The following is a 23,335-nucleotide window of genomic DNA, read 5'->3' on the forward strand; positions in this document are numbered from 1 at the left end:
AATAAACAGTTCAGCGCTTTCGACCAGTGTTTACTAAACAGTATGAACGTTCCAGCACCGTTTCCACGACTTTCCATATCACATCCATCATCCCACGATTTCCTTATTCACGGTGTTCGAGCTATCCCATGGAATTTTTCGTTCCCACTGCCGGGTTCGGTTACTTTCGTTTAACTTTCTCGCTCGACAGCGCTCGGATCTTCACCAGTTCAGTCCGAGCCATGTGTCCGAGTATACTTTCTTCGTCGTGATCATCGAGTGTGTCATTTAAAATCATCCGAAGGATGTTGATCATATAATCGAACTCCTACATCCACTACTATATTCATAACTACGCAATTATACTGTGCTTGATTCCAAGATTTTTTTACTTTTCCCTGTAGCCCATTTTATTTACGAATCATTAACGCTTCAAACTGGCATAAATTATTTCCTTGAAGTATGAAAAGAAATTCCGAGATACTGTAAATTGTTTTTACATTTTATGTTCGAGGAAATCGTTCAATTTACTTAATTTGTTTGTAAATGGAATTAAGACAGTTTTATTGTATATTTTCGTTTGAAAATGGAATTGTAACATTATACTTGCGTAGCGTTGCGGAGAAAATTGAATTGGAACGATTACAATTGTGTGACTTTCTGTGAAAATTAATGTACAAAATTAGAATAACGTAATAACGTTGCGTGAAAATACGATTCAACAATTAGAATTGTAAAACATAGAGATCGAATTATAAAATTGTTATTGTGTGACGTTGTGTAAAAGTTCGAGCAAATATTGACGAACGAAAGATCGCAATCATAATTAAGACTTTGAATAATTGTTTTCGAAATGGGCATATACTTGAACTCGTTCGTGGAGGAGAGATCTACACGCAGGAAATGCGATAAGGTATTCGCATACAACGAGATTATGATAATATGGTTCCACAAAATTCGTAATCATTATTAGACGGTCTATCTTTAACATTGGAACTCTCAGAAATTACATAACTGATTAATATTCTTGTGTAAGAATGGCAAGACTATTTCTCCAAACCCACAATTTTTCAAATGAAAAAAAAAGAAAATATCTTTCCACTTCTTTTATTGTACGTTTTTGCGTATTTATGGCGTGTAGAATTCTTTAAAAATTTTCAAAATGCAGGCCACTGTACTCATTTCTTATGCAATAATAACCGGAATCATTTCTAACGAACTCTGTGATGTCTTCGAACTAAAAATTATATTATATTGAAAATATTGAGAAAACGTGAACATTTGCGTCGCAGATCATCGCATCGAACGTGACACAACAGATTCATCATGTGTCACGAGAGAAACGAGGAGAGTCTTATGGGAAGCTCAAGGGGTTCCGTGGCTGCACCGTATGGCTAACGGGACTTTCCGGCGCTGGGAAGACTTCGATCTCTTTCCAACTCGAGAATTACCTCATCTCTCAGGTGAGTTAATGACAACGATTTAACGGGGCCGGTAAGCAACCACTTAGCCCAAAGAAACTCAACAGCTGTTGTATTTTTTCGTTCTAAACAACGATTTCAATTTCTTGCGTACCGTTTACATCACCTTGGAGGCTTCGAACATTTTTTAAAAATATTTAAATATTCTTAATCCCACAAACAAATACACTGCTACATTCCGCGGACTTTAACGAATTATTCTACACACGAAACATTCCCATAACATGTACAGTTAGAGCACAAAAAATTTCCAAACCTAAACATGTGCAGAAACGGTACATTTACTGCGTCTTGGAGGCTCCAAACATAGTTTAAACATGCCTAAACATTTTTAATCGTACAAACAAATACACTACCATATTCCGTAATATCTCTGTACCGCTTATAGTTTGGGCACAAAAAGTTTCCAAAGCTGAGACTTCGCCATTTTCTATAAGAATTCAACGTTACAGAACCTGCGCAGTTGACACCAGTTTCTCTTGCACCAATGCCACAAATAATTAATCAGATTTCACCTAAACGGCTCGCTAATTGCAGGGGATACCAGCCTACAGTCTTGACGGCGACAATATCCGCCGGGGCCTAAACCGGAACTTAGGCTTCACGAAAGAGGATCGCGAGGAAAATGTTCGCAGAGCAGCGGAGGTTGCAAAATTGTTTTCAGACTGCGGCGTGGTAGCAATCTGCAGCTTTGTCTCGCCCTTCGAGGATGACAGAAGGTTGGCCAGGAGGATCATCGAGGAGCATGGTCTGAGATTCGTTGAAGTTTATGTGGAAGCTTCGTTGGCAATCTGTGAGGCGAGAGACGTTAAGGGGTTGTACAAAAAGGCGCGAAAAGGAGTGATTCAAAGCTTCACTGGCGTTGGGCAACAGTATGAAGTGCCCAGGCAGCCGGATTTGATAGTGAACACGGAAGTTCACAGCGTGGAGAAGTCGACCGACATGGTGATTGATTTGTTGGAGAGGGAAGGTGTCATTCCGAGGATCACCAGGGGAGTCGAAGAGCTCTTCGTTGCTAGCGAGAGGGTTGATGCTGTCAAATTAGAGGCCGAGAGTCTGCTGAGTATGTTTTCTTATTTGTTATTCTTGGTTGTTTGTGTACGTTGCTTGTTACAGTTTTCTGCAAATAATAACCGAATTAGTGCTCGATTATTCGAAAGAATTAGTAAGAAAATTCTTTAGATTATGCTTCAAATATTCACTGAACTAATGCAATGTATTTAATATAACTTGTTAACACAATTTTAGCCGTATTAATACTTAACTGTTACTATTATTTAAAGTTATTCTAAGTTTGTATCATTAAAAAAGTATAATCACTAATGCGACAATTTTAAACATTTCCAGGCATCGAAATTAGCGATGTCGATTTGCAATGGGTTCAAGTGCTAGCCGAAGGTTGGGCAAGTCCCCTGAGAGGCTTCATGCGAGAGAACGAGTACTTGCAGGTGGGAGGAGATTATTTAAAATGTGGAAAATCAAGAATTGAAGAAAAAATTGAATTTTTCAGTGCCAACATTTCAAGACCCTGCAACAAAATGGAACTGTTGTTAATCAATCGATACCTATCGTACTTCCGATCACCACAGCCGAAGAAGAACGATGCAGAGACGCACCTGCGCTGACCTTGAAGCATCAAGGTCGTCCTATTGCAATTCTGCGAAATCCTGAATTTTTCGCACACCGGAAAGAAGAAAGGTTGCAGTGCGATCTTTGTATTTTTTGCAATTTATTTCCTCTGTTGCGTCTAAACATAGAAACAAATAATATTAATAACAATAAAACAGGGAAAATAAATGAAGTAGATAATTATGACGATATTAATGGTGGAAAATGATTAACCAGAGGAAATTAATAGTGAATTTTAATCGCAGGTGTTCCAGGGAATTCGGAACTAATGATCCCGACCACCCACACGTTAGAATGATTCAAAACTCAGGTGATTGGCTGGTCGGTGGGGAGCTCGAGGTTTTCGAGAAAATAAGGTGGAACGATGGCCTTGATGTTTATAGACTAACGCCGAACGAGATAAGGAAAAAATGCCAAGAAATGGGTGCCGATGTCGTTTTTGCGTTTCAATTGAGGAACCCGGTGCATAACGGCCATGCACTTTTAATGCAGGTAGATTTTTAACGCTAGATATTTAAACAAAATTCTTTCAAATTTCCGTTTACCAGTCAATTAAATGTAATCGGTTGAAAATAATAATTAGGATACGAGGAAATACCTTGCGGAGGAACGCGGTTTCAAGAAACCAGTTCTTTTACTGCATCCGTTGGGAGGATGGACGAAAGAGGACGATGTGCCATTGCCAATAAGAATGAAACAACACCAATGTGTTCTGGAAGAGGGTGTATTACATCAGGATACGATTCTCGCCATTTTTCCCAGTCCGATGTTGTACGCTGGACCCACGGAGGTATCAACAATCGATTTTCCAATTTGTCCCCTTTATTTTTTTTTCGACTTAAACATTAAATAAAAAAGAACTGAAACATTTCCATTTTTGCCCTTCATCTTTCTTTGACTTGATTTTCTTTTGATTTAAATATTGAACGAAGAATAATGTTCCAAATATGCAGTGTTTACTATTATAATGAACAATATTACGAATATTAACAATATCATGATTAATAACAACTTTTTACAGGTGCAATGGCATGCGAAGGCAAGAATGGTGGCCGGAGCTGATTTTTATATTGTTGGTCGTGACCCTGCAGGTTTACCTCATCCTGACAAATCGAAAACACCTGATGGTAAAGCTAAAATATTGAAAATTTCGTTAATTTAAGTCTAAGTTATAGCAGAAAAATTATAGCAATATTTGCGATCTATTTGTTATTATTTTATGACACATTTTATCTCACTTACCTCGGCAACAAGCTTTCCTGAAATAAATAAATAATTTTCACATAATCAGGTAATTTATATGACGTTACACATGGATCGAGTGTACTGTCAATGGCGCCAGGCCTTCAAAATCTGCAGATAATTCCATTCAAAGTGGCAGCGTACGACAAAGTGGCAAAGAAGATGGCGTATTTCGAGCCAGAACGATCTCAGGACTTCGTTTTCATCTCAGGAACTAAAATGCGAGGTAAATCAAATTTTAAAAATAAATGCCGATACACAATTACATCTTACAACATGGAGTTTGAAGGATTTAACCTGAGGAATCCAATATGGCCGCGCCGCAAGGTGAATGAATACTCGATGTTCAAATTAATATCGGAAATAAAACTTTCAATTTAATATAAATGTACAAAATTGATATTGATATCGGATGTTTCAATTCAAGATTGACATTAATACTAAACATTGATGGACAACATGTGCATTAACACTACAGATCAACGTCGGAAATTAAAGAGTATCTCAAATTAGCTGGGTTCCAACATGGCCGCTGGAAGAATCAATCAACGTTCTTAATTAACGTTTACATCGATCGTAAAACTACGAAATTAATATCAATATCAAATATCAACGATGAAAATACGTATTTATAGTACACATTAACATTAATGATTAAAATCAATCTTCCAATATGGTCGCTGAATCAGAAATTAGTATACACTATTCATACAGACATTGAAAATGAAAAAATACAAATGTACAAAATCGATATCGTAAAAATTCTTCATAATCTTATGATGTAACATTGATGTTAATACTAAATACCAACCAACGAAATATGTGTTAATAACATATTAACAATAAATAGTGGGAATTCGGTATAAATAGGCAATTAATCCTAAAAATTCGTATCAATGTAGAAAACAAAAATTATAACTCAATATTGAATTAATTACTGCAAATTGAGTTATAATTATATGTAAAACAATTCTATCTGTTTTAAAAATTATTTAACAAGCAAATAAATCGATAAATATTAAAATTCTTACTTAGGAATCATCCTTTCGAGACAAAAACTTAACAAATCGATATTTTTGATTGCAGAATTCGCAAAAACCGGGGAAAATCCGCCAGAAGGGTTCATGGCGCCGAGGGCCTGGCGAGTAATGGTGGATTATTATGCGAATAAACAGAAAAGTGGCATCTAAACGCTAGACTGCGGCTCTTTATGCAATTATAAATGTTTACAAACCAATTTACATGCATAGTAATCGAAAAAAATATCTTTAAGATAGAGATATTATTATATTCCTATAAAAGTAACAATAAATCTTAATAAACACGTCTAAATATTTTTCTGTGCTGTACTTTTAAAGTATTAAACATATGCATAAAATCCGCAGTCTGGAAAACGCACATGCAATTTTGTAAATGATTATCTTTGTCACCACAAAGTATCTGTATCATGCACGTTAATTAACACTTCATCTACCATGTTTCGAAAAATCAAAGATGAACCATTAAGAGCGTCCGAATAATTTTTTTCTTTATCAAAAAATAGTGACAGCATGTTCATTTAGAAATAAATTATTTCAACTATTATTGCAGTATAATAATATCTTTTAAAATTGTTATGCAGAAGAAAATAATAATTGTTTTCTCAAACACAGCACAGTCATTTAAAAAATCCATTAACAGGTAAATAAAGTGTTAACAACGGTTAATATACATAAATAAGAATATTATATAATATATACATGTTATTTTTTCGGAATAAATTTGCCAGAAAATTCATTGCAATTGACCAGAATTTGTAATCATTTAACTTTAACAGATTAGAACGTGGGCGATGAACGGTGAAAACAAACATCACTTCAATTTTATACCACTCTAAATATCGATATTACATATGTATATGCGTGTTTCATATACACACGTTTATTGCATCGGACACGAGAATATTTCGTAACTTAGAGCTTTCGCTGCGGGGACGTTTGTTTTTTTTTCTCTTTTTCTATTTGTTTCTCCATCGTTTCTCTTGAGACCGAGGGGAGCAGAAGGTACGACGATTAGGATTCTCCGGAGATTGGACTCAGGATTTGGCTTCTAAGACGGTGATTTAAGCCGGTAGACCTGAAACAAACATTCACTATTCAAATGTAATAGTCTCTGGACTACAAATCGATAAATTATCGAAATCGTAGCTATTCTGCAGGTTGCTACCCTAGCTGGAATTCTCTAGGGCAGGAATCCCTTTAGCATTCTAAGAGAGACAGAAATCTAAATGTCGCAGACCTTTCTTGACGTTTCGTCGACTCTGCACGAGGGCAAAGGGCCTAACCCTCCTCCTCCGAGTCAGAGACCAGAGTAGCCTGCAGGGAACTCTGCTTGGACAGGGTTCTCCCGTGTGATCTTGACCTTGATGGCGGTGACTGTTTATTCCAAAGTGCTTCTAATTGGTCGAAATGCTGTGACTGAGCGAGCGCAGCTTGTTCGGGACCCAGTCCCGAAGGACTACTAGCTAATCCCACTTTGCTGATCTCATCCATCGATGCGCTAACGCTGAAACGACGCTGGAGATTCTCCACCGACGACGCTGATATTCCTGAAAAAAAAGTACACTATTCAACTTATAATAAAACATATAAAACCTATCGAAAGACCACGTCAAGATTAATCGATTCAATTACAAATTTTAATCAACTCTGATCCAACTGTGATCCAATTCTAATCATTAGACGACCTCGCATTTTTATGCAAAAATCAAACATTTGAATAAATCAATTCTCTAAATATTTTCACTACAAAGCAAAACATCATCGGAGCACCTTACCCGAAGTAAGGTGCCCGTACTTCCTGCGCCAGGTGTCGCTGTCCAAGGAAACCTCCTTCTTCAGCAACCTCTTGTTGGGCCTCTTCGGGCCTGGAGGCCTCATATCTCGAACATCACACCATGGCGCAACATAGTCGGGCAACTTGACGTACTGCGCTGGAGTGTTGTGTAGACAGAGTATAGGCATGCACTTGTGCTCGAGCAGGTGCAGAGCGAGCCTGGACATGTCCATGGCCACCTCCAAACCGACCACCGGCACGTGCAGCATGATGCTGCTCAGGGAACAGCCCTTCTTCGTGTCCCAAACGATCAGACTCTTGTCCTCGCTGCCGGAGGCTGCTAGAGTTCCATCGCCAGATAGTCTTACACAAGTTATGAAGCCTAAGTGTCCCTTTAGGGTGTGCAGATCGGCGCCGGTGTTGATGTCCCAGACGATTAGGTTCGCGTCCCTAGACCCTGACACGACGATCGACTTGTCCAGAACGGAAACCGCGACGCAGGTCACGTGGTCTGTGTGACCCACCAGAACCTGTGTTTCAATTTGAAGTCTTAATGTTGTTGTCAACTCAATGCTCAAGTTTATTAAAGATTTTTTTCAAATTTCTTTTAAAAAAGTAGCATTTGGACAGGCAAATTCAAGCTTTCAAAACGGACCTGCGACAATTTGCCTCCAGCTAATTGCCAGACCTTCAGGCTCATGTCCATAGAACCTGTGATCAGGGACTGAGAGTCTGGGGTAACCACGAGGCAGGTGATGTCCTGGGAGTGTGACACCTGGTACTTTTCTTCTGGACCGGTACCCAAGCTTACTATTCGCACTTGATTGTCTCCCGTGTCGCATATCGCAAACCTAAACAGTTTTCATTGTCACCGAGAAACATCCGAGAGAAACAAGAAGATTATACGGGACAAAAGAAGGGTACACACTTCATATCGGTGGAAACCGTGATGCACCGACCACGCCCGCAAACAGACTGAATCAGAGTGCCGGAATCAGCTGCCCAAACTCGAATCGCACCTCCCCTATCCGAACTGACGATTCTCCGACCGTCGAACATGGCTGTCACCGACGTAACGGGCGCCTGATGCCTAAACGTCGCTACCATCAGGCCCAACGTCAGCCCCCAAACTCGAACTGTCTTGTCCTCCGAGCCTGAGGATCGATGCGATCAATTAAAACAAGGGAAATTTTTAAAACCTCTTTCGTTGGCAAGCAAGCCGCTCACCGGAGGCAACGAACAGCCCAGAAGCAGAGAAAGCGATGCAAGTCACGCTGGCAATGTGTCCCTCGAACGTGGACAGCAGTTCGTGAGTGTTCAGCTGCCACAGATTGACTAGAGAGTCAACACCGCCGGTGACTGCCATCGCTCCATCTCTGGAGATGTCCAAACAAGAGATGGAAGCGGTGTGCGGGTGCAGAGATTCCTGCTTTCCAGACTTCAGAGTCTTCAAGAAGGCCTCTTCGCCCCGGAAGCTCCAGTAAGTGACTCTGTCCCCTGCCGCTGTGATCAGGAAGTCATCCTTCTCCGTCACCTGTTCAATGTCATCCACATTATACACTTAAACAACATCTCTGTTCTAGATTAACCTTGCTGCACGATGTTCTATACAGGGTGTTCGACTACAGGTGGGAGAAAGTTTAAGAGGTGGTTCTCCATGACAATATATGTATGATGAAAATGAAGAGTAAAAGAATTGCGATTTCGGCTCCATTTTTTAGTTATTACCTATTAAAAATCCGCCTAAAATGCGGCAACCCGGGCAACAGAGGTGTACATTGCGTACGTCATAGTTCTACCGAATTATTGGCTACAGTGTGTGACGTCCAAGCCTAACCATTGGGTGCGTCGCGCGCCTTTGTGACGCAAGCAACCTCCGTTGGCCGGGTTGCCGCATTTCAGGCGGATTTTTAATTGATAATAACTCAAAGATGAAGCCGAAATCGCAATTCTTTTATTCTTCATTCTCGTCTTATATTGTCTTGGAGAACCACCCCTTAAATTTTCTCCCATCAGTAGTCGAACACCCTGTATAAAAGTGTACGGTATGTATACGTTTCAACCGAGGACCGCAGCAAAATTAAAAGATAGTTCGTGTCCAGAAAAATAGGGTCCCCAACTCAACCTTGACAGCAGATACATCAGCCGACAGATTGGCCGGCAACGTCCTGGTCAGTCTGCCGCTGTGCATGTCGAAAACGGAGACCTTGCCCTTGACCCCGCCCACTACAGCTCTTCTGCAGTCCTTGGCCAAGCAGATGCTCTTCACGTCACCTTGGTGGCCCCTCAAAGTGTGAATCTCCGAGCCGGTGGCTAGAGACCTCAGGTACAGCTTCTGGTCCTCGCAGGCAGCCAACAGGAACAACGAATCCGCGGACACGTCCAGTATCATCACTGCGGTGGGCAAAGTTATGCTCTTCAGCAACGTGAACCTCTCCAGACACCAGAGGCACACGGTGCAGTCCGAGGAACCGGACACCAGGATCTCGCCAGCGGAGTTGACGCGAACGGAGTTCACGGGACCTCTATGGTGGTCGACCTTGATGAGAACGTAGCCGGTCAGCAGGCTCGTGATTATGATCCTCGAGTCCTCGCCTCCGCTGTGATAGAAAATTAAGAGAAACGTTGATCAGGACTGCCCGAGGATCGTCTTCGGAACTAGAAGAGATTGAATTGCAGAAACTTATGCTGGGTTAGATCCGACACCATGTTTTGTATTACTTTTTAATAGCGAATAATTAAAATTTTCCAACCGGTATACTATTTTTCAATAGAGTAGCAGGCAATGTATATCGTCTGTGTATAAATAATGAAATAAACGATTACAAGCAGAATGTGTAACAACCAGACTGCAGATTTTTGCTGAAGTAAACCTTTTTTTCTGAAGCGAACCAACAAACATGAATGTACAATTAATTAAGCCCCTCAGAGTGAATGTTACACATGTCACGAATGTAAATAAAGTAAAATCCGCAGTCTAGCAACGACGTCCAGCCACGCAAGCCTCGAAATGACTAAGAATTAACTGAATATCAAATTGTAAACCTGACAATCACAGTATTCTTGAGCGCAGTGGTCAAACACAGAACGGGGGCGATATGTTCTCGGATTCTTAGCTTTAAACTGAGTTCTTTCATGTCCCAAACGATGACGGAAGTGTCCTCGGAGCCTGTCAGCAAGTATTGCGAGTGTTGTGTCACGGCTAAGCATGATATTGGGTTCGAGTGGCCTAAAATAATTTTATGGTTACAACGCAGAGCGGCGATACGAGTGATCATGTTATCATGTTCAATAACGGAAGAACGCATGAGATGCTAGGTTGGTGGTTGCGTTTGCCACTCGGACGGCAAGCTCACATGAACGGTGAGCTATTTACCTTTGAACGTGTGAACCAACTGGGCAGACATAACGTGCCAGAGTTGAGCATCGCCTTGGAAGGGCACAACGATCACGTGTTGCCCGGATGGAGCAGCCTCGACCAATTTGACCCCTTGCGGACAAGAGAGTATGCGAATCTGAAGCGGCAAGGGCGGCTGCAGCCAGCCGTTCAATGGCACTAACAATGGCGCGGTGTAGCCATCGCACCATGCCATCGCTGCTGTCACCATTCTGCTCACCTTCAATTAGAAACATTTTGTCAACAATTTCTCGATTAAATGTTATTCGGCGAACCTGCGGAACAGCTACCTCAGGAATTCGGTACGAGACTTGTAACATATGCTGTTCTGCAGGCTCACCTGTTATTCTTACAAGTCAATCGCAACGAATACAGGGCGCAGAACATAATCGTACAAGACAAGGCTTCGACATCAATGAGTGTAACAATATTACAAGCAGCCGGCAATGACAATTTACCATTTCCGGCACATAGCGTTACAGAAAACTGCAATTGGCTGTATTTCCATGAAAAGGTGAACTCTCCTCACCAAGTCCCCGCAATCTTCAGCAACAGGTCTCAGCCAACAAATGAGTTGCGCTCCTAATTGCAGAGGATCCCTCGTCAGGATATCACTGCACTTCCTCACGGTGTAATAAACCAGTTCCAAGTCCCTCTCGAGCAAGTATCTCCTCGAATGTTCCAGGACGCATCTCAAGTAGCTAACCGAGACCATCTGCACCGCGGCAAGGAGGAAGTCAAAGGCGCAGACAGCCAACTTCTTCAATTTCTCGACGTCTCCGGCCCTCAGAAGATGTAACCAAGCCTCCTCGACGTGCCTCAGATTGTAAGCTGTGTCATTGGACCTTGGTCTGCTCTGGAACGGTGTCTTTTTAGGTGTTTCCTCTTCCGGCGAGGATTTGTCGTCTTTCTCCTCGAACACTTCTGAGAAGAAGAGGTTCGCTAACTCGCCGTGGTAGGTCTTCAGGATCTCTTGGTTCGGGAAGTACCGTTTTCTGGCCAGGTCCCGGATCGGGTAACGCCAGGAGAATAGCAGCCTTCCGCTCATCACGCGGACCTTCGAGTTCAAAAAATCTTTTAGTTCATGACAGGGACGAAGTTTGGGCACAAAAAAATTCCTGCATATTTTTAAAAGATTGATGAAGAAATTGACAATTTTTTTATCCCGATATGTTCGTTGGTTTTGTTTTAAAAAATTCCTAAACATAGTTCAAAGCTGAAATGTTTTAAAATTTTCTTCTGTAAAAATACCTTTAGATAATCGTTAAACGTTCTTCTAACCAACGTCCAGGTCGAGAAGTTGTATTTTCCATCTTTGAGGAACAAGGGGCCTTCTTCAATCGTTGGCATGATCACTTCTAGGACTTCCGTCTCAGAAAGACCATACTCCGTGGAAGCCAAAATGGCGCCGAGCCTGTCCGCCGCACACTGACCCACCAGTTTCTCTAGTTTGTCAAACACACTTTCTGTTTCCTGGGGATCCGGTGCTGGCTCCTGAAGTTCAATTAAAATCTGAGCACTTCTCAGTCGTTCCTTTTGCATTGGCGTCAAACGCAGCATTTCTGGCGGGATTGCTGTTGTTACTACCAAATGCACCCCTAAAACGAATATAACAATCATAAATGTGAAATGGAAAATGCAGTACAATAATAAGTAATAAAACTAATAATAAGAGTAAAGCTTTTGTTTATAAAATTGATTTTTTGGGACAACCTGTGTAATTACTAATATATGCAAATATTATTAATTCGGTCTGACCTGCAGGTAGATTTAAAGGGAGCCACGACAGCGCGGCGATGATGTCGCATTCGAGAGGATGCAGCCGATGTAGGTCATCGATCAGGATCAACAGCTGCTCCTTTAGCGGCTCCTCCTCGATCCTCCTCATGATCAGTCCGAACCAGTTGTTCAAATAGAGCGGGTCGAACGAAGCATCTTTCGGCAGGTTCCCGTCCAATTGGCCGGAGAGGAATCCGATATGTTGGCATAGTACTCGAAGCAGCTCGAGGCTGTACGCGGACCGGGGGGTCGAAGAGCACAGTCGAACAACCGGGAAAGTTGCGCAATCCAGCCAGGAACTTGCGTCCGTGTAGATCCTCGAGAGCAACGAGGATTTCCCGGAATACTTTCCGCCCTTTACCAGTATCGGACCGTGCTTCTGGCATTTACCTATACGCAACAGATTATGCACACAAACGACGATTTGTTTGCTCGAATCAGAAATCATTTTTGCTTTAACAATTTTATTTGGCCGTTAAACGAACGAGAATTTTATTGGTTCAGTGAATAACGATTTTTTAAACCGAATAAAGAACAACCTTGTTTTACTAAAATGAACAACTTTGTCAGAAATAAGTGAACAATAATTTTCTCTCAGTTAGTTTGATATAATTTCCTATGATTTGTTGCTATTTATTATTTATGACCTGGTCTAGCCGCATGGGATTTCAGTAGCGTGGTGTAAGTAGAAATGTCTATCATTTGTCGGACGGATAAAATGTCTGCTGGAATTTGCGAGAAGAAATTAATGACTTTTAATTGTATTAGCATTATGAAAATTGTATTAGCTAGAAAAGTAGAAAGTCTGTTTCCAGTCGAACAAGCGGTGTAATATGTTTTATGCCAGACGAGTAGTATAGCCACGTTTCTTTACCGACAAGAGAAACATTTGCTTGGTGAAACAAGTGACAGGAGAGTATATTTGGTCGGACTAGTAGAATAAGACATGTATCATCAGACTAGTAGAATAAGACATGTATCATCAGACTAGTAGAATAAAACATGTTTGAGTGCCCGAGTGGAATAAGACACATTTACTCGACCAAGTGAAATGAAGCATACTTTGTCAGACTAATGGTACAAAGTCTACAGAGTAGAATTAGTAGAATAAAATTTATTTGGTCAGACTAATAGAATAGACACTACTTGGTGCGATAGACAGAATAAGATCTCGTTGGTAAGACACGAGGAATATAGTCCATTATGCCCGACAAGTGGAATTAAAGCTATTCAATCAAACAAGTGGAATCGAAGGTATTTGATCAGGCAAGTGGAATTAAAAGCATTTGATCAAACAGGTGGAATCAAAAGCATTTAGTCGAACGAGTGGAATGAAAGGTATTTGGCAAGGCAAGTGAAATAGAAGGTACATAATCAGACCGGTGGAAAACATATTTCTAACCAAACAAGTGCCTTTAGTATATCTCTTTAAAACCGTAGTATAAACATGTCTCTTTCCGTTAACCAAGTGAAAGGAAACTTTATATGGCCAGACACATCAATTGAAACAGGTTTATTCAAATAATCCGAACAAAATCTGCTTATTGCTAGTCGAACAAATTAAATAAAATTGTCTATGGTCACACAAGTGAAATAATAAAATTGTTGATGGTCAGAAAAGAAAAATAATAAAATTGTGTATGGTCAGACAGATGAAATAATAAAATTGTCTAAGGTCGGACAGATGAACTAGTAAAATTGTTTATGGTCAAACAGGTGAAATAATAAAATTGTCTATGGTCAGAAAAGCGAAATGATAGAATTGTCTATGATCGGGCAAGTGGAATAGTAAAACTATGGGCAGACAAGTGGAATAAAAATATAAATCTGCTGGTGGAGTCGCGTAACCAAGAAAATAAATTGTCGGAGGCATTCTTACCGGCTATTAGAAGCTCTCTGATCCGTTGGGCGTGTTCGTTGTCCTCCTCGCAGGGTTTCACGTTCCTGAGGAGCGCGAGATGCATCAGGCTCTCGGCGTACACCTCCTGCACCATTTTCTTCTTGCTTTTCATCTCGGGATCGGCCTCGATCGACGAGTTAACCAGAGTCTGCACACGGTTCACCAGCAAACGGCACACGTGAGACAGGTAGACCTTGTGCGACCTGTGGTTCGGATTAATTCCGCCCGGCTCCTGTTCTACTTCCACGTTTATTATGTTTTCCGACGGCAGATTATCCGTCACGAGAGTTTTCAATGACGCCACCGACCTCGCGCTCTTCTTCCCCTTCCACGATCGCACCACGGATATTATACCATCCCGAGATTCGTCTAACACTATCAAAAAGTTCCAGACATCGTAGATCTTAACCATCGAATTTATTAACATAATCTTCCTTGTTTCGAATTATTTTCTTATGAAACCTTTGTCAGCTTATTCGTGGCATTTTTCTGATTAAAATGAGTACCAACATGGTACAGTTTCAATCGTATTTACTCGTTTAATAATCAGTTCGGATAACAGAGGTTTTACTATATCGTGGATTAAACGCATAAATATGATCCAAATTGTACCGTGTTTGGGCTCTTTTTAATCACAAAAGTATCCGGAATATTTTGGCAAAAGTTTCGTCAAAAAATAATTAAAAATGAAGATGTTATTATACTTTCTTCGTTACTCACTCAAGGCGTACTCCAGTTGTCTTTCCGCAGTACTCTTCAATATATTTCTGATCTCCTCGTTGCCACGTTTTTCTGAAACAATGGCTTCCGCTGCTTTCTTTAAGGCTTCTCTCATTGTCGGTTCATTGTTCTGCCAATTGTCAGCCACTGTATCGTATCTGTCAATGGTCAGTGACACAATCACGATTCATTAGCAAGAAAGTAACAATAATGAGCAGTAAAGTTCAAATAATACAAACAGTAAATAATACGTAATTACACGCAACAAATGCATCAATTGCAAGAAAATCAATATTTAATAAAATCAGAATAGAAAACAGTCATGAAAACTGTATTTAATAATACTTTAACACTTTTTTTAATCGTAAGGCAATAAATGCATTGAAATAATAGCAATAAACAAATAGCCGCGTATAAACGATGAAAAACAACGATCGAAACATTATTTATTCGTTTATTACACGATCATAAGGTAGCATATATTTGACTGAAACGCAGGCCGGATGGAAAATGGATAAAGTGGATGAAACATATTAATAACAAAGCGGAACGAATTTGAAAAGTGGTGAACGAGGGAACAGGAAATGGAGCAGCAAGCGTGGCTCGTAAAAAACTTCGGATTTTTCAGATTACAGTAATAAAATCGGAATTTTTCTAGCGTTTTTTCTTCTTTCTTTCTTTTTTTTTTTACTACTCACTCACGCCCACGCCATTTCCATTTCGCTGGGTAACAACGCGACAATAAAACGTAACTACCTGCCAGCTTTCAGAGCGTAGCAATTACTGTCGCGTTCGTAATACTCCTCCATCATTGAGCACTGGCTCGAAAGAATCTCGTATGTGTCTTCGGTTAGCTTTGTCGGCAGCCATCCGGCGTTGTACTCGTCACCGACCAACAACTTCAACAAACAAAAATCGATTTTGGCTTTGTCAACATTCTATTGGCCGTTGCTGAGTTTTTGGAATTCAGTTCAAAGTCATTCTAGACCGTTTGCGCGTGGAACAGGTAATTACACATTATACTTTACGCGTGCAGTAAAAAATTGGATTACCGTATCGTGGACATTGTAAAGTGTCTAAACAACGCAACAATGACACTACAATTGTAAAATAAAATCGTACATAATGTTTAAAAATAATATTGTGAAATAATGTTGGAAAAATTGAAATTTATATTTCAAAAATTCTGGAATAAGGTAGCAACTAACGTTGTGGTATAATATTGTAAGACAATGACGGTAATATTGTAAAGTGGGATTGTAAATAATTGTGCAAAATTATACGGTAGAAATTTAGCAAAATTGCGAATAATTATTGCACGTTGCCGTGTAGTAAATGAAATTATTATGTTGCCGAACACGGAACGACGCAACGCGTTAAATAATTTATGATCACGTTTACATATTTATGAGCAGCGAACTTACCAAAAAGAAGCAACCTCTCGAATGTTGATGAGCAGCCCGTATTTCATCAAGAAACTGCTCGGCTAGAAATGGATTTCGATCAGGATTCACGTTCGTTGCATATTGCATGTCCACTAACAACACCTGCGTAATGTTTCGCTCGTTAGAAACATACGGAATGCATAAAACATAAACAAACTATTACAAATTACAAAATCGTAAGATAAAATTGTAAAAAACAGAATTGTAAAATGAAATCGGAAAAAACAGTCGTAAAATAAAATTGTAAGAATAAAGAATTGTAAAATGAAATTGTACAATAAAGTGAATAACAGCGAAACAAAATCGTAAAATAAAATAAAGTTGTGAAATTAAGTGAATAATTGTAAAGTGAAATTACAAAATTGTGAAACCGCTTTTATCATTATACATAAGTTTCCGCCAGCATTTATTGTTCGATGACCGTTTGCGAGCGCGTAAAATATGAATAAAAATTGAAATTCGAGATCGTACGATAATCTGCAATTGTTGATAACAATTTTATGTTCTCGTACCTCGATACCCATGTCGTCGTATATCGATTGCAGCTCTGGTCCGACGAGTTCCAAAAATTGTTGCCTTTCCTTGACGAATTCTGCGAATATTTTTCACAAAATTATAACTCCAGATTGAATTTAAATTGCGATTTTATATTAAATTCAAATCTCGCGTACCAAAAGAAAAAAAAAGTGAAAATAAAAGTCTATTTATTGAAAATACGAGACTACTTGATGCAAAAAGTTGGTAAACGATATTGCAGTGTCCAATTGGTATATAAAATTGAACGCTCTTATCAAAGTCGATGCTTCATGCGAATCATCGTTGAAGGAAACTGCTCGAGGACGCGTTTATTGGAACTCTGTTACGTAAAATTGAATTTCCCGCCTCCGGGCACATGAAATTGAAATAAACGAACGCATGACTTATACCATTACGATCGCAGAAATTAAAAAATATTGAAGGGAATCTTGCACATCTATTTTTCCAATAATTTAAATAATTTTTGTGAATTTAATTAATTCGTTAATAATACAACAACATTAAACGACTAATTTAAAAAATTCGTCGTTTATCTACAAAAATTATTAATACCATAATTCAACAAGGTCAATAATATTTCTATCTTATCGATTCATTAATAGCAACAACAATAGAACATTTAAAATAATTTTAGAAATTCGCCATTTACCTATAAACATTATAAAATCCTGTAATTTACAATTCTAATGCATAAGAATAAATATAAGCATACACAATAATCTAACAATTACAAACAAGGAAATCAATATTGTAAATCAGAAATGTTTAGACAGGTGGAACAATGAATGAACGATCAAGCATCTTCTTAAACAATGAAAAAATTAGTTTATTAAATGACTGACAACGGTTTTGATCATTGAACAAACGTGTTCGTTATTGTTCTTAATTTTATCGATGTAACATCGCTTTTTCTTTGTTAATTAATTTAATTTATTGTCGCATGCCTACTTGGAAAGTTTTCCCAGTTTAATGGTCGAGAAATTCAATTTTTCTGAAGTTTGAAAAGAAACTTGAAAAAACAACATTTAAATATTAACTAAACATTCACAAAATTTGCTGATTTGCTAGATAAAAAATCGGCTGATGTTTCTCCCAAACGCATCTTCTTTTTCTTCAGTATTTTTTAATAGTTGTCTTTTAAATGATTGAATATTTCGACTGTTGAAATAAAATAAAAAATAACTGGTCAACTAAATGCTGAACAATGTTTTACAATTCTCATTTCTGTTATATTAAAAGAAAATTTGTGTTTCAAAATATTGAGAGAAAAATGTTTTCGATGTTTAATACGAAATCGATGTTTAATACTTTTGTTAAAGCCTCTGGAAAATTGCTTAATTTTCCGACTGTTAAATCAGGAAAACTGTTTCATACAAACATATCTAGAATCATGCCATTCGCACATACACTCCGACAAATAGTCCAAGCAATAGCAAAAATGAACGTCTAGAGACATATACGAAAGAATCGACGAACACATGGCTACACAGGCACTTAGGTGAACACGTAAACAAATATTAATTTACAATTCCAGTGCACAAACACTATAATAATTTACCATGTAAAAGAGAGAACAATTGAAACAGTTTAAAACATTATTTTTCTTATTTTCTGTGGAGAGAAAACATTAAAATCCCAATTTTAATCAAATCGAATATAAAACCCAAGACAAATCATCTTTGCAATCATGCTTGAAATTACAATAATTAAACTGGTTCGCAAAATAGTTTTCGTAAAATTTTACATTTTGTTCTCCCTCCACAACAGGGTTGAAAAAATAATTATTCAAACTCTCCCGGTGCTCGACACTCACTAAACATTGACAAGAATATTTAATAACAATAATTCAGTACTGTAACATCCACAGAACATTCCACGATACATTAACAAATAAGTAAAAATATTTCTCTTCATACAATTCGATAAATGAAGCAAGTTAAACATTAAATTAAAAAAAGCTACATACTATTCTATTTATTATAGAAAATCTCTCCACAGAAGAACAAAAGCAATAATTCAGAATCGTGTGGATAGGTGAATATTACAAAAAGAAAAACATTCTTCGATACACGTACACATCGAACAGATCGTTTGAGAAAGCAACAGTGTGTATGCAGAACGTGTCGTCCACATCTAACAAACGCACACGTACACAGAGCTAAGAGTATTAGTAACAACCGTACAGGCGGATGCTATGCCATTAATTAAAACCTTTGGTAGGCCAGAATTTTAATGAACTTTCTGTTTGTTCTTGTCGCGACGACGAGACCTCCTCACGTCCAACAATAAGTCGCGCGAGAGCCTGCAAAGTTTTCGTTTTCAGGCCAATTAACCGAAATAAACGAATCTGCATAAACATCCGCCGGCCCGGATGCCACAAGATAAAAGAAGGATTAGAGGATAAGACCATTCCATTCTCCAGCGATGAAAATTTTAATCAGCCTCGGCGCCGGCAAGTTTCTAGGGGGTGGCCCGCCCTTAATCACCCCCGCGATCAGCTCCACTTCCAGATTCATGCTGGCGATCCCTTAATCCCTCGATCTCAATGCAACATTTCCCCCGAATCACGAAAATATTCTGCAGTCCGCTCTCTGAGCCAACAGAGAATGAAATTGTGTCAGATCCGAGTCGCTGCTCGCTGCTCACCCCTGGCTTTTTCATTAAAAGAATATCTCTCAATATTTGTTAAAAATTATTTAATATAATGCAAACGTCACTCCGATGATGGGACAACAACTCCCGGAACTTTTCACTTCGCATAGTTGTTTCATTTGCGACGCGAGAGCGACGACCGACGAATAAAGATGCTAAATTGTACGCGTAGTACTATGATTTCTTTGATTTCAATTGTGAAACCATTACCATCGTATTCGTGACATTTTTCTGATTAAAACGAGCCCAAACACGACATAGTTCGGAGCACATCCAACTGTTTGATCCACGATTTAGTGGAACCTCGATTATCCGAACCAATCGGCGGAATATGAGAATCGTGGATTGAACAAGTAAACATGATCCAAAGTGTATCGTGCTTGGGCTCATTTTAATCGGAACAATGTCACGAATGTGTTGGCAGAAGTTCCTAAGAATGTTTATAATAATTTTTTGGAGGCTACTGTATTCGGTAAAAATATTTGAACACATTGAAAAATGTTTCAACAGACTCTAAAAAGATGTACACTTTAATAATGATAAAAGCTAATTTATATTATCAGTTGCATGTTATGTGCAGCACTATAGGGTTGAATAAAACAAACATATACGAAAGTATTTAAAAATGCGTTTTATTAAAAATGATATCACGTCGGTAAACTTATTTCTGTTCAACAAAAAATAAACAAACTACAAAATAATTACACGACGTTATGCTCTAATATAAATAAAAGCAATATGTTGCCAATTAATAATTATTAATATGACTAAAACTTTCCACGTATGAATTTAAATAAAAAGTGACAAACTATCTTTTTATACTGTCCAGTAAATTATTAATTTAAAAAATTCTTACTGTAAAAAATGTAATCGATTCATCAATTTTCCAAAAATTGGTGGTCTTAGAAATTTTCTTGCTGTGTAAATATCTGATTAATTTATCAATGAAACGAGGCTATTATTTAACAGCAAATAAACTGATCACCTTGTATTAATTTTAATTCTTCTTCGACTCTCTTCCTTCTTCTCTCACTCTCTTGATAATGATCTCCCTCCTTACAAGTAGCAACAATAAAAACGACTTTATTTTCTCTGGATAATCTCTTAAAACGTGGACCCCATGGACACAAACTGTTTTATATAGTTCTCTGTCTTTCTCTCTCTTTATATATAATAATTTTTCATATATAATAATCGCACAATTTTCAACACCTACATATACTTCCTTAAACCTCTAAGCTTACTCTCCGGAATACTCGTTTCTGTCAAATATTGATTGTATCTCCTCCTCTGTTAAACAACAATCAAAATATTTCGTTCTCATCCGTCATCAGGCTATCTCTTAAACAGCAAATATCTCTTAACATTAACAATAATTAATCGTGACGATGACAATGATGATAAACAACCTCTGGTATATTAACTTTCAATACATTTACAAACGAATAGAGATCTCATAAAAATCGAACTCCTCGATCAGCGATCGATCCCGTCAATTAAGTAATTTTATTAATTAATTAGGTAACTTTGGTGAAGATTGTCCTCGCTTCCGGCCTTCTAGTTTCTTTTTATTCTCTCCTCTCTTTCTTCGATTTTTGTATATTCGAGAAAATCTATTCTCTCTTTCTTTTCTCTTTAATTGTTATTTTACTTATGTTTCGTTCTATTTTTTCTCTTAGTTTGTTTCGTTAATTTGTTAATTTGTTCCTTTTTGTACTGAATTTATATTGCTGATCGATGGTGCTGGGTCAAATAACGTAACTCATCTTCTTCCGCGGTCTTTTCCGTGAATCTTCCTTCGCGCGAACTAGGTTGTGCCCATTTTTATTAATATCCCGGTGAATCTGTAACAGAAAGGTGCGAATGTTCATTAGGGAAACAGGTTTTTCTGCCGAGGTCATTCGTTCTAGCGCGGTGGTCATAAATCAGCGTTTAGCAAGTCAGAATGGATATAGTAACGTCTACCTGTACGTAAAGCTATTGTTTAAAAGCTTTGTTGTTTTTAAGTATTTTTCTACCAAACATTTACTAGCACATGCGTGACATTTTTCTGATTAAAATGAGCCCAAACACGACATCAATCGAAGCACATTTGCCTGTTTAATCCACGACTATGTAGAACCTCGCTTATCCGAACCGATTCTATCTGAATCATGCTTCCACTTGTATCGCGGATTACACGAGTAAATATGATCCGAACAGTGTCGTGTTTGGACTCATTTTAATCAGAAAAATGTCACGAATACGTTGGAAAACGTTTAATTGTAAAAATTCGCAAAATAAATCACAGTTATTAAGAAACAAGATGATTCGATATCGTTTGCCGATTCAATATAAACTGTCTAACAATCTGTCGACGCAAAGGAATGAAAAAGGAAATGTATATTATACGCGAGAGTGGTGGAATTCGATTAACATTTCAAAGGAGAGATCCGCCTTTATTTATTTGTATGAAATTGATTTTTGTAGAGGGATACCGGAAGCGCACTGAATGCTTCGGTCTCTGAATAGAAATTGTAGTTGACTGTTCGCCGTGTGTACAGTGTCAGGGCCGCTTTATTGACGTGAAATGCATTATGCAACCTTGATGCAACCCGGTTGCAGAAAATGCACTCCGAGTGGCCCGGGGAACGAATTTCCCGCGATATCGATTTCGCCCTCAAAATTAACCCTTTGTTCTGAACAATCTGCTCCGTTCAAAGGCTTCGCACAGTGTTCGCCGAAATTGCTGTTACAGAACAGTAATTCCTGCGCCGGCTATCTCACAATCGTCAGCGCAGAATATTATTAACAATATACAATTTTTTAAAAAATTGTTTATATTTCAAGTCGGTGCTCGAGTTTTTGGTAAATTTTTTCCTGTGTTGATATACGTTAAAAATTTTGTAAAAATTTTGCAAAATATTCGAAACAAAAATTTATATTTGCAATTATTTTGCGGTACAGTCTTCTTGAACCAAATTGTACAGTTTCTTCCGTGTTTCGCGTAATTTTGCACACGTTTACGGTGCGTGGAAGATCCTGTAAAAATTCAGTAAAATACCTTGAAGCATGTAGTTGAACATTGCGTAATAAAGACGTAGTATTACATCGATTCGTTATTATATTAAATTTGTTAAGTAAAACTTCGATTCGAGATAATTAAACGTGACACGAAATAATGAAAATCCAATTTCTGTATAAAAATGAGAAAGACGGTCGTCCAATAAACAATTTTAGAGGGGAGCAGATAGAAAGAGGGATTCCCTAAGCACCGTAGAAGGAATCTCGTTGATTCTAATTGGATTCACCGCGAGCTTCTCGAGGAATCGTCGCTTACGATCGATTCGAGGATCCTCCTTCTTTTTTCTATCCACGTGCTTCGTCTTGTCTCGGTCCAGTTCTTCTAGGTGAACCCCGTCGTTTCCGCTTTATCCACTTTCGTTTTAATGGATCCCCGGCTCCGTGAAAATTTCCCGAGGATCCGGTTAAAATGGATGTCGCCTAACGACGCTTTCACGTCGCTGACACTGACAACGAGTCCGCTGTACTTCTCTCTACTGTCCTCCACCCTCCTTGGAATTTCTGCGCCACTGCAACGGAGCGAGTCCGGTTTCGATGAACGCTCATCCGCTCTGTTTACAGACACTTATCCGGGGGTCTCGATAATTGCTGAGCGTCGCGTTCCTCGAGGACGTACATACGCCTCCGTTTGCTTCGACGTTGTACTCTCCCTCTCTCTCTCTCTCTCTCTCTATGCCTTTTTGCCTTCTCTGCGTGG

At 38.7% G+C, this 23,335-nt stretch overlaps 2 protein-coding genes across 4 annotated transcripts in view; one reads left to right on the forward strand and one right to left on the reverse strand.

The window, feature by feature from the left end:
- LOC143359381 (bifunctional 3'-phosphoadenosine 5'-phosphosulfate synthase 2) lies at positions 1–5,555 on the forward strand. Its single transcript, XM_076797296.1, has 10 exons — positions 1–892; positions 1,272–1,442; positions 1,998–2,523; positions 2,808–2,908; positions 2,971–3,158; positions 3,335–3,581; positions 3,673–3,879; positions 4,111–4,216; positions 4,381–4,557; positions 5,418–5,555. Exons 1-10 carry the CDS (start codon positions 833–835, stop codon positions 5,519–5,521), a joined length of 1,887 nt encoding a protein of 628 aa, XP_076653411.1. The 5' UTR covers positions 1–832; the 3' UTR covers positions 5,522–5,555.
- The window catches only part of LOC143359380 (protein qui-1), a 27,277-nt gene continuing 8,630 nt past the window's right edge, over positions 4,689–23,335 (reverse strand). The window contains exons 1-20 of one of the 3 annotated variants that reach the window (XM_076797294.1): positions 22,895–23,263; positions 20,561–21,419; positions 19,331–19,514; positions 16,899–16,978; positions 16,366–16,488; positions 15,698–15,840; positions 14,942–15,099; positions 14,201–14,596; positions 12,301–12,711; positions 11,794–12,140; positions 11,072–11,599; positions 10,522–10,762; positions 10,191–10,374; positions 9,271–9,745; positions 8,373–8,679; positions 8,074–8,299; positions 7,801–7,996; positions 7,147–7,675; positions 6,609–6,918; positions 4,689–6,446 (exon numbers count right to left, since the gene is read on the reverse strand). In XM_076797294.1, the coding sequence (XP_076653409.1) occupies positions 6,650–6,918; positions 7,147–7,675; positions 7,801–7,996; positions 8,074–8,299; positions 8,373–8,679; positions 9,271–9,745; positions 10,191–10,374; positions 10,522–10,762; positions 11,072–11,599; positions 11,794–12,140; positions 12,301–12,711; positions 14,201–14,596; positions 14,942–15,099; positions 15,698–15,840; positions 16,366–16,488; positions 16,899–16,978; positions 19,331–19,439 (4,722 nt within the window). In that variant the 5' untranslated portion in view covers positions 19,440–19,514; positions 20,561–21,419; positions 22,895–23,263 and the 3' untranslated portion in view covers positions 4,689–6,446; positions 6,609–6,649. Of the gene's footprint in view, positions 6,447–6,608; positions 6,919–7,146; positions 7,676–7,800; positions 7,997–8,073; positions 8,300–8,372; positions 8,680–9,270; positions 9,746–10,190; positions 10,375–10,521; positions 10,763–11,071; positions 11,600–11,793; positions 12,141–12,300; positions 12,712–14,200; positions 14,597–14,941; positions 15,100–15,639; positions 15,841–16,365; positions 16,489–16,898; positions 16,979–19,330; positions 19,515–20,560; positions 21,420–22,894; positions 23,264–23,335 lie in introns of those variants that run through there. The other 2 variants (XM_076797293.1, XM_076797295.1) reach the window with 2 other exon arrangements.

This window comes from Halictus rubicundus, chromosome 11, assembly GCF_050948215.1.
Source record: "Halictus rubicundus isolate RS-2024b chromosome 11, iyHalRubi1_principal, whole genome shotgun sequence".
Classification (NCBI taxonomy): domain Eukaryota; kingdom Metazoa; phylum Arthropoda; class Insecta; order Hymenoptera; family Halictidae; genus Halictus; species Halictus rubicundus.

Excerpts from the sequence above, each read along its gene's own strand:
- LOC143359381 (XM_076797296.1), top strand. The coding sequence starts at position 833 with ATGGGCATATACTTGAACTCGTTCGTGGAGGAGAGATCTACACGCAGG. Across the intron at positions 893-1,271 it reads CACGCAGGAAATGCGATAAG|ATCATCGCATCGAACGTGAC; the intron begins GTATTCGCATAC and ends TTTGCGTCGCAG. Across the intron at positions 2,524-2,807 it reads AGAGGCCGAGAGTCTGCTGA|GCATCGAAATTAGCGATGTC; the intron begins GTATGTTTTCTT and ends AAACATTTCCAG.